Source organism: Abramis brama, assembly GCF_963993115.1.
Source record: "Abramis brama genome assembly, chromosome: 12".
Classification (NCBI taxonomy): Eukaryota; Metazoa; Chordata; class Actinopteri; order Cypriniformes; family Leuciscidae; genus Abramis; species Abramis brama.
The window spans coordinates 15,322,699-15,334,907 of NC_139974.1; the positions used below are offsets into that span (position 1 = coordinate 15,322,699).

The 12,209-nt window shown below is 35.5% G+C and overlaps 1 protein-coding gene across 1 annotated transcript in view; it reads right to left on the minus strand.

Annotated features, from left to right (window-relative positions):
* hibadha (3-hydroxyisobutyrate dehydrogenase a) overlaps positions 1-12,209 on the minus strand; it is a 28,417-nt gene that overhangs the window by 4,421 nt on the left and 11,787 nt on the right. The window contains exons 5-6 of the mRNA XM_084131903.1: positions 7,458-7,591; positions 5,095-5,171 (exon numbers count right to left, since the gene is read on the minus strand). Coding sequence (XP_083988029.1) covers positions 5,095-5,171; positions 7,458-7,591 — 211 coding nt within the window. The remainder of the gene's footprint in view (positions 1-5,094; positions 5,172-7,457; positions 7,592-12,209) is intronic.

A 12,209-nucleotide genomic window follows, 5' to 3' on the forward strand; every position in this document is an offset into this window, starting at 1 on the left:
TATATTTTCTGCACAATTTTAGTGTTACTTTCAATAAAAGTATGTTTTTTTATTGGCTTGTATTTTAAAAATTCAGTATCATTAAAATGATTGAATTTCATTAATTTTTTATTAATATAGAATTTCATTAAAGTCTAATATTAATACCAGTATACCAAAAAAACCTAATTTAATATATTAAATAAATAATTTTTCAAAAGTATTTTTGGTTTCAGATTTTGGCCAAGTGCCTATATTTCGGCCCATAACTTTCATTTCTGTGCATCCCTAATACATACACACAAATATACTGTATATATACACAAAAATATATATATATATATATACACACAAATATTATATATATATATATATATATATATATATATATATATATATATATATATATATATATATATATATATATATATATATATATATATATATATACACACACACACACACACACACACACACACACACACTCACTCAACATGAAATGTCCTTGGCTTGTGACAAAGGGGTCAAATTATCTGATAACATAGACATTTTAAAAGATTTAAAAATATTGAAAATATTTTTTTCTAAGAAATAATCAAATATTTTGACAAAATATTCTTCATTATAATAGGGACAATGAGGATAGATTGGGACAGTTGTCTCACTGTGACATTTTCAACTTTATCCCAGAAACTAACTATGTATTTTCGAATAAATTAACAGTTAGGAAAAAAAAAAGAGGATCACAATATTGACCAAAACACCACTAATAAACTAACAACAAAAAAACCCCTGTCAACTAGCAGACTGTTTACTGAGACAAAAAAATGTGGCAGTTGACAAAAAGCCATTCTGAAAGAAAAGGATGAAGAGAAGAGGGATAAAAGAGGGAAATCTGTGGATGATGTGTAACTGGGCAAAGAGCTGCCGCCTTTTGCTTTAACAAGAACATAAATATGACCACATCAAGAGCAACTCGACACACACGCGTGTGCGTGCACACTCACGCCGGAGCGGCAGCGGTGGTGAGACAGTAAAGTGCGCTTTTTAGCTTTCTTATGTCTATTAAACTATGATGAGTGTTTAAGGGCAGTTATACAGTAACTCCACCTGTCTCTCATTCAGGGGGCCGCGCCTTCATACACACACTCACATGCACCAAGACTTTTATAAGTCTATGCAATAATTAAGATACAAGGGCACACATCTGTGCATAAAGTCTATTTCTTTCCCTTTTCTATTATTCCATCCATCCGTCCGTCTCACTCTGTCTGTTTTTACAGACTGTTTTGGAAAATTTAAATCTCAATAATGTGTGTGTGTGTGTGTGTGTTTGTGAGCTATGTTGTCATTTGACAGTTGTTTTTGGGGGGTTTTAATGTCTGTAAACAGCCCACTGACTGACCTCGTATCAATCTCCTGTTCTCTCTCACTCTCCCTTTATGTCTGTGTCTCTCGGTCTCTTGGGGACAACCGGTGACATATGTTCAACATCGTCCCCCTCCTTCCCCCAGCTCACACTCATACACACACGCTCACACACACACACGCGCGCACGCGCACACACACACGTTCTGGGTCAGTGACTGAAAAGGTTACCGCCTCAACTGCAACCTGGCTTCTCTGCTACAACACAAATCACTCTCTCTGCACGAGAAACGAGTGTGTGTGTGTGAAGAGGAAGCACCTTCACAGTTAAAATGCTAAACGTCACTTTGTATAGCACTCATTCTGCTCCTATGGATATTATCCAAACCATTTAAACATGAAAGAGACACTTTCTAAAAGACACTCGGGCAGATTTGGCAGAAAATTTGGCAGATGAAACCGAGTGTAAAGTGTGGGCAGGTTAATACCATGGCAGCAAGGGAAAGGAAAACAGATGTGAGAGTCTGGTTAAACAGGATGAGTAAATTACAGTTTAAGAATAAGGAAAGGAGGAAATAAACTAGAGGCGTTTGATGTTTGATCACTGCATTAGAAGGGGGCCCCATTTTGTTAAAGACTTATGTTTATACACTATGCCTCTTGTTCTCATTTCATCTTCATCAAACCCTGATGCTCTCAAGATTATAAACACATAGTCTTATAAGCAAACACACACAGGCCACAATTTTATTAATGTCTTTAAGAGGCAACAAACGAGTTTATTACCAAATGTCAATTATCTTTTTAAACATCTGTACACAGGCTGTGTGTGTGTGTGAGGGCGTTTGTGTAGTGGATGAACTTCTCAATTCAGAACCTCTCAATTCAGTGTGTATGTGGCATCGTTAAAAAATAGGGCTCATTCTCAGTTTTTGCTACTGTTTGTAAAGTGTAGACAGCAGCATATGCATGCGTAAGTGAAGATAAATGGAGAGAGAGCGAGCGAGCGAGAAGGGAGATAACGGTCATTTGGGGACACTTCTTTTCCAAACGAAACATCATGCATGACTAGAGACACCCAGCACTCGTTGGGAAAAATTTAAGTAAAATGACTTTTTCTACAAAGAGGGAACAGTGTCCCATTACTCTTTTAAAGTGTTAGAGGCAAATCAAATGTTTTTTGGGGGAGGGGGGGGGGGGTTTGATTAAAATCATATAGGCCAAAATGTTGACATAATACAAATTCAATATTGAATGAATCACAGTAAACACTTTTCAATTATTGATCCAATTGGGTAACACTTAACACAATAAGGTTCCATGAGTTAACATTAATTAGTTGTTAACTAAATTAGTTAACATTAACTAACAATGAAAAATGCTTCTAAAGCATTTATTAATCTCAGTAATATAATTTAAACATTTACTAATGCATTATTAAAATCAAAAGTTGTATCTGTAAATGTTATTTATTGGACCTGAGCTAACTTGAACTAACAATGAACAGTTGTATTTCTATTAACTAATGTTGACAAAGATTAATAAATACGTTAACAAATGTATTGATTATTGTTAGTTAATGTTAACTAATGGGACTTTATTGTGTTACCACTTATGGTATTTACAAGTAAATAATCTGATTCCATTTTATTATTATTTTTACACAAATGTTAGTGTTGACTGCATTCAGCCTTGCTGAAATATTTACAACAAAACAAATATTTTTCTTGAATTTTACATGTTACATTGCATTTCTATTTTATGTATTTTTAAATTGTATTACTTTAATTTTATTTAAAATGAATACTTAAAATTTAGACGTCCTCCATTTTGGCAAGAGGGCAGCAAAACTGGAAAAATAAATAAATAATAATAATCCCAAAAATGAAGGTAAAACCCAGAAAGAGCAAAAGAAAAGAACATGAAAGGTGGACATTTTTTTATTATTATAATTCTCCATAGTGAGAGATTGATTATTCCTCCCGTGCATCCCCTTTGCTTTCCGGTGGAAAAATAAAAAAATCATAATATCTCAGTCAAACATTCATCCTCTTTACATTCTCTATGTGCAGTCTGCTGCATGAAAAGACAGGCTGCAGTGCAGCATGGGAGATTTATGACAGCCAGGAACCCAAGGCATCTAAATGAGCCTGCTTAAGTGTATATGAGTGTGCATATGCCTACACCCCCCTCCTGATATCCCTGAAAAGAGGGATAACATCACTTGGTGTGTGCTAGATTTTAAGACTGCACTCAAGTGAATATGAAAACATATCTCATATACAAGTGAATCTGTTGAGTCTAACCTTGTTAAGCTGTATATGCAAGCAAAACTGCCTACCAATATCTTCTGATATCATTTTACCCTCTTCTCACTCTAAAAATATATATTTTTAAAAAATCATGTTCTGCATTCATCAGTACTAAGAAGAAAAGATATTGCCTACACATTGTCACAGGATGTCTTTTAAATGCAATAAACTAAGAACAAACTCTTTTAAGCTTAAAAACACATGGCGCATGGTGATCTGTTACAACAAACAATGGTGTCTGTCATCACTGTTGTCAAATGTGGCGAACCGAATTTAAATGAACGCAAATGAGAATTGAGAGCGGATGGCAAGATTTTCAGTGAAAGCCTCAAAGGAGCCACAGCACTAAAATGGAGCGATTCCAACAAAGGGTCAATATAAAAAAAAGAAAATAATTAATTTTTTGCGAATATGTATTTTTTTGGGGGCAAAAAACTTCACTAGCATTATAAGTGAACATCATGGTAAAATGTTCCTAATTTAAATAAAGTCATGGCATGACCCCTTAAATTTCAGTCCTTTTCTTACACAAAGTTATCGTGTGGCATTTTAAAGGAACACGCCAACTTTTTGGGACTTTAGCTTATTCACTGTATCCCCAGAGTTAGATAAGTCCATACATACCCTTTTCATCTCTGTGCATGCCGTAACTCTGTCTGACGCACCCACCGCTAGCCTAGCTTAGCACAAAGACTGGAGGTAAACGGCTCCAGCTAGCATACTGCTCCTAATAAGTGACAAAATAACGCCAACATTTTCCTATTTACGTGTTGTGATTTGTATAGTCAGCGTGTACAAATAACAAGGTCACATGAGACAAAGCCATCTTCTAACAGTATACATACTGGGAACTATATTCTCAGAGGGCGAAGCACTGGTACTTGGGCGGAGTGATTTGCTTGCAGCACCTGAAAAGCCCGTGGTGAGGAGCAGAGAGCTCGCTCAGAGTTGGAGTAAATCACTCCGCAGAAGTAGCAGTGCTTCGCCCTCTGAGAATATAGTTCCCAGTATGTATACTGTTAGAAGATGGCTTTGTCTCATGTGACCTTGTTATTTGTACACGCTGACTATACAAATCACAACACGTAAATAGGAAAATGTTGGCGTTATTTTGTCACTTATTGGGAGCAGTATGCTAGATGGAGCCGTTTATCTCCAGTCTTTGTGCTAAGCTAGGCTAGCGGTTGCGGCTAGCCTTTGCGGCTAGCGGCAGAGGGTGCGTCAGACAGAGTTACAGCACGCACGGAGATGAAAAAGGTATGTATGGACTTATCTAACTCTGGGGGATACGGTGAATAAGCTAAAGTCCCCAAAAGTCGGCGTGTTCCTTTAAAGCAGCTTGAATCTAGAGCAGAGAACATTTGGTCTACTTTTAAAACTTTTTTTCTCATTTTAAACAGCACCCTCATTCTCATTCTCTCTCTCTCTCACTCACCTAATTCCGAGGTTCATGGTCTCTGCTGTACCAATCATGCCAATTGCTAACAGCATGTTGTTGCAGATTTTTGCTGCCTGAAAAAGAAAATTGAAAAACATCAGTTCAGCCATAGAAGTCATTTAATTTAAAGACTTTGTAGTAACATTTGGTCTTTTATTGTCATTACTTTAGAAATTTGTTATGCATCAATTAACACATGAGGAGTCTAATGCCATCTAATAATATGCATCTCCACAGATCAGATCACAGATCAACACAAAACATTCACAATGGGCAGTGCTGGGGAAAGTTACTTTTAAAAGTAATGCATTACAATATTGCATTACTCCCTAAAAATGTAACTAATTGCATTACTTAGTTACTTATAATGAAAAGTAATGTATTACGTTACTTTTGCGTTACTTTTCTCACCTGGGCTGGGGTTGCTCGTTTGCTTTTTAATAACAAAAAAAACAAAACAAAAATTTTATTTTGGGAAAATGTAAAGGCCCTTTACCATCAAAAGTGAAATGGATAAGCCTCAGACTGAATGAAATGCAAATTACGGTTGTACAGTAGAGGGCGCAGCTCAAAACAAACCTTTCTGGATTGCAGAAAAATACGACGCAGGAGAAGAAAGTTCAACACTCTTCAGTAATAAAAACAAAAAATTGAAACACAAATGTGATGTTTATCTAAAATCATTTTTGCTTATTAATATGATTGAATTGGATCATCGGAGGTAAGCAGCAAAGACATTGGTTAATAAAGTGAGATTAAATACATAAATTTTTTTGTAATTTTTCTATCTTCAGGCCATACGTCACCTAAACATGGTCTGAGGCTAGGATACCGAATGCTTTACATCAGTTTACTCCCAGAATGTTTTTATGAGGTTCTGTTTTCAAGCACCCTTTATCTGGTCATTCCGCTAACTCATCTTATGTGCAATATGAGGCTTTTATGTCCGTGTATATTGTTGTTGTTGTGAAGTATGTGTGGAACATGTTGTAACGTCAGTGTATTATGTCAATTAAGCTGTATGTGGGCATACCAAGACAAATTCCTATCAACTCAGTTGAAATGGCTTAATAAAATTGAATTGATTGATTGATTGAATTGATAAAAGTAGATTTGTATTTAACATTTAATTATTGCATTTCACTGTTTTTATTCATTTTAAGGAATAGTGAATCTGTTTTTGTGCAAGTGCGAGGAGTAAATGCATGCTGACATTTAGTCTAGAACCACAATAAGAATCATGTTTACACAGTGCACACAACGCCTCTGCACCTCACTCTCAATTTCTCTCAACATGCGGACAGGAGAAGTGTCAGTCAATAAATGGGAAAAACAAAACTGTGTTACTTATTTGATTGTTGTAAATTTAAAAGTAATGTGTTACTTAACTAGTTACTTGAAAAAGTAATCTGATTACATAACTCCTGTTACTTGTAATGCGTTACCCCCACCACTGCTAATGAGTGTTCATAAACTTGACACATGATATAGTAGAAGCTTTTATTTCTAAACGGCAGAAAAACTAACAATATAAAAATGGAAAATTAGAGAAAAGTTGGAAATGAGCAGCAGAAGTTTACTTTTAACAAGATTCCTGACCATTTTAGAGTGATCTTAACTGATTGTTTCATTATCTAGTCGCAAAGGGTAATAAAATGTACAAAAACAATGACAGAATATGTTTTAAATGCATAAAAAAGTAAATCTCTTGGGGGGAAAATGACCCCATTAATAGACAACAATGTCTCTTAAAGGTAGGGTAGGCAATGTTTTTCATAAACACTTTGTTATACTGGTTAAAAACTCTCTTCACATCCTGATAACAATCAATAATAGAAGTGGTCTAAATATATAGATATTTTTAAATTACATGTATCTTCTGTCGAAGTCTCAGGACCAAAAAATGTCCAATCATGGCAATCCTTTCATTTCGACACCATCAACGGCGAAATTAATCTGCAGCAGTCAGGTGGTACAAGTCAGAGTTGTTTATGTTCATTATTACTGTAATGTTATGTGCTTTGAGACATGAGGTAATTTAACACCGTCTCTTGTAATGCTTTGCATGCTCTGCTATGGCTGTGTACATTCATGTGTTTTGGAGGTGGCATGGTTTTGGAGACTTTGACTCTGAAGGGGGGGTGGGATCTTATGCTTTCACAGCTAACTTGCTTTTGCTAGCACCTTTACTTTACCTTTAATGTCTTTTAGCAGAAAGTACACTGTCTTTGGCATTTTAGAAGATAGCAAGTCATTTTTTTCCCATGGTATTCTTTGAAGTAATGGTGATGTCACCATCACTGTACTACATTATCTAATCAATTACAATCTAAAGGACATTAATGTTTGCGTGCATTTACCTGTCCACTTCCCACTTGGCCACAGTACACTACTTTTGCTCCCATACAGGTGAGCAGCTCCTGGGCAGCATTATATTCCTCCTCGACGCCGCCCACCATGAAGGTGAGTTTAGCCAGACTAGCTGCACCAACACCTGGACAGAACACAGTCACGCTTTTGAAAATCATTACAAAATTAGCTAAAAATCAATAATTGCCATTTAATTCAGTGCTGTGGTGGAATCATTATAATGATGACATCAAGACGGTTATGTCAAGATACTAAATTAAAATAAAACCAAATAAAATAAATACAATAAAATAATTAACAAATAAATAAATAAATAAATAAATAAATAAATATATTCATATACCATGGTATTTACATGGTACTCCAAAGTACTTCTAAGAAAATCATGGTACACATCAACATGGTACAAAAAACCCCAAAACAATAGTACAGACATGTTACATGTTCAAAGATCCAAAGATTTTTTTCATTATGTAATCATTTAATTTGTACACTTATTTTATAACTTAGAAGCGCAACCTGCTAATTTAACTAAAGCAGATCAGGATTCAGTCAACATTGTATGTGTGTGTGTTTTGGGGCAGAGGAGGGTATTAATAAGCTGTCTGGCACCAGCGGGACAGCATTTGAGTGTTTGCCTTTAAAAGCCGATTGTCCAAATCATCCTTCACAACTCTCTAAGGACAAGGACCCATTGTCCTCCTCCCCACAAACACATACACTTGCGTACGACAGCTGTGCCTAAAGCGACACTCCTCCCCCTAAGTGAACACGCCCCCTGGGGTATGAGTGACAGCTCTAAGGGGTAATTAACTTTACACTTTATCATGTTCAATTAAGCGCCACGCCTTAAGAAGACCAAGCGTGGCCAATCACGTTAAAGCGTGCCATGTTCTACATGGGAGGGGTGCTTTTAATGCTACTGACATAGATATGTGTGTCCAGGGATTTGCCCGATTAGAATGCAATTAAAGCAATAAAATTGGCCAATTTTTTTTTTTACATTACAACCTCATCTGCTGCACTAAAACCCTAAATACCCACATAAAACAATCCAATTCATCCTAATTTATATCAAACACTGGATACAATGTGATCTGGGAGAAAAAGCATGCAGTGCTTTGAGATGAGTGGTCTGTTTGTGTGTCAACACTAATGAATAGGCTGTTTATACTAAGAAAGCTAATAATGTTGAAGTTAATTATTAAAGACCAAGAGAAAAGAGCTGATGCAAGATAGATTGAGAGAAATGGGGATAAAGCAAGAGAGTGAGAGAGAAAGGAAAAGAGAGAGTTTATGACTTCCCCTGTATTGATTTTTGCCGTACTTATCAGTCATCAATAATTCTCTCATTAACTCAGCGTGTCTGTCATTTCCCTTATGCTGAGTAAATGTGTGCGTATTTGTGTGCTTTGTTTATCTATAAACAAGCATTAATATACAGTTTTACCTTTTTAAAAATGTGCACATTATTGAAATTAAATTGGTTTATCACATAAAATGAAGACATCACATTAGCATATTTACAATGCTAATAAGAATCCATGTAAAGTCAATTCAGAAACAAAATGCAAACGCAGACAGGCATACAAAAATACAAATATCAAATCAAAGGAGGAACGTATTGTAGTTTATTACGTGGCTCTTTGACATACTTTCTGCATTCTGCTGTCAGTTATGCATAATGTCTTCTAAACTATGTTATTGAAACTATGCATTTGTCTCAGACAATGCTAGTTTCATATTGAGACTTAAAGCCACATAATACAATAATGTCAGTTGAAATCTGTATTTAATTTGATGACATTTCTTTGCATTTGTGTATTCATCCAGTCATTTAATAAGAGAGATAAAAGTATAATTAACTTTGCATTGCAAAATTAATATTTAAAATGGTAAAATGTGTTAAACTTGACTGACTGAGCATCTCTTATTAGAAGCCGAAAACATAATCTAGTTAGCCAAAGTACTCAAACAAGTAGAAAGTCAAATCAAAGTCTATAACAGCAAATACATAATGAAGAAACCCACATGAACGCTGACAGAGACGTACACAGTTGTTTGTGGGTGTTAGTTACCCAAAACTCTCTTTCCAGCATCTTAAACATTCAAAAAAGCCACTTAAAGCTTTCAGTACTTTTTAAAACACCAAAAACATTTAATTAGTGCCACAGTTACATTAAACTACATTTGTGGATATGAGCCTCTTTTCCCAGGCAGTACGAGACGTTGAACCACCTCAACGAGCGTGTAGATCTCTGATCTTTAATTGTGTGTAAATAAAACCTCAATGCAACCTCTTGTCATCTTTCAACAAACCTCTAGAACTGCGGAGAGTAATAAAGACTCTAAATTACTAAATCATTTATTTTTCCAGCCAACCCCAACAGACGCAATGACGCATACACACACACAAACACACTTGCGATCTATCAGCTAGCCTCCTGAGCTGATCAATAACTTTTTCTTTTTGACTGTAAAAAGACCAGCATTGATTGCAAACAGACAAAAGGGATTCGAAAGTGATTGTCTCTCTAAACGACTGCGCTGGCAGGGCATTAAAGAGATCTCGAGAGAACATTCTAGGAACTGCTCTTATTGTGTTTCCAATACCAGAAACACTGCTGTAAAAACATTAGGCAAACCTCGATAAAATAGACGCTAAATCAGAGGATGTCAATGATTCATTCAGTTTTACGATCAAAGCTATATTTGTCCATATTGGATAATCAGGCCTATAAATGCATACAGTCCTCATGCCACTTAAACTCCTCAAAATGAGTTTTCAAAAGTCATTTTAGTTTTTCTCATACTGCACTTTTTACAATGAAAAATCTGTAATTTCTTCTCCCGCATGTTCCAAAACTATATGACTGTCTTTCTTGCGTGGAACAAAAGAGGATATTTTGAAGAATGTTTCAGTTGTTTTTGTCCATATAATGAAGGCCATTGGGGTCCAAAACAATACTGTATGAAGAAAAAGAAAGAAAAAAAGAAGAAGGAAAAAACACCACCACCACCACTGACAAATGGGGCTTCAGGATTTGGGAAAAAAAAATCTAATAAAAACTGTGATTCCTGGAAAAACTGGGAACCCAAATTTTGTGATTATATATAATTATTATAAATATACGGTAATATAAAAAATAAATAATATATATATAAATAATAATATAATAATAATAATAATAAACAAAAAAAAAAAATTTTTGGCAGCAAACACTTAACATGGGTTTGCTTCATACAGGGATAAAAAAGTAGCCCATGTGTAAAATGAAATACTCTGCTGGATCTTTAATGATGTGGGCCTAATTTTCTGCCAGAGGTCCTGGACATCTTGTTCAAATACATGGCATCATGGATTCGATCAAATACCAACAGATAAAAAATCAAAACCTGACAACCTCTGCTAGAAATCTTATAACGGGCCATGTTTGTATCTTCCAACAGGACAGTGATCCAAAAACAAACATCAAAATCAAAACAGAAATGTGTCACTGAGCACAAAACCAAGCATCTGCAATGGCCACCCCAGTCCCTGACCTGAACCCTATAGAAAATGAGTGGGCTGAACTGAAGAGAAGAAGCGCCAACATGGATCTGGGAATCTGAAGGATCTGGAGAGATTCTGTATGGAGGAATGGTCTCTGATCTCTTGTCAGGTGTTCTCCAAACTCATCAGGCATTATAGGAGAAAACTCAGAGCTGTTATCTTGGAAAAAGGAGGTCGCAAAAAGTATTTAATAAAAGGGGGCAAATAATTATTCCCAACACATTTTGGAGAAAAACATTTTATTATTTTACTTCAATGAAAGATTAGATTTTTGCTAAAATAGATATTAATAAAATATCAAAAGGATAAACAATGCAGATTTATTTTTTACAGCCATCTTTGATCATATTTACCAAGGGGGCAAATAATTCTGACCAGCACTGTAAGTGCTACATTAAGCACCATAAATAAATTATAAATGTTAGCTATATTATGTTCATTACCTGTCTAGTGATGCATGTTTATGCTGAAATATGATGAAATAATGGTTTGTATTTTTAAAAACATCTATCACGTATCGTTATGTATAGTAAGCTGGCTCACGTTCTGTTAAGTAAACAGTGGCCATAGATGCTCCCTGGTTTTCACGGTGCATTGTGGGACTTTTTAGGAAGCGAACGTTTCACTGCCCTCAAAGGATTCTGCAATTGATCAGAGCCCTGACTACTAGGGAGCTGATTGAGATGCACTCCTAGTTTCCTAGTGTGCGCCTATCTGTTAGCATAGTAACCTATTGTGTCCACCTGCCCATTGTTAACTTACTCGTTTAGTCCTGTGTATATATACCCCTTGTTTAGTTGAGCCACTTGACCGTTCTTGTTGACAATACCTATTTTAGTTTATTATTAAAAGACTAATTCTTGGCATTTGAAATTCTCCTTCATTTAATTGAACCACATCTTTATACATACATAATAATAATAATAATAATAATAATAATAATAATAATAATAATAATAATAATAATAATAAAATACACACACTCACCTAAAGGATTATTAGGAACACCATACTAATACTGTGTTTGACCCCCTTTCGCCTTCAGAACTGCCTTAATTCTACGTGGCACTGATTCAACAAGGTGCTGAAAGCATTCTTTAGAAATGGTGGCCCATATTGATAGGATAGCATCTTACAGTTGATGGAGATTTGTGGGATGCACATCCAGGGCACGAAGCTCCCGTTCCAC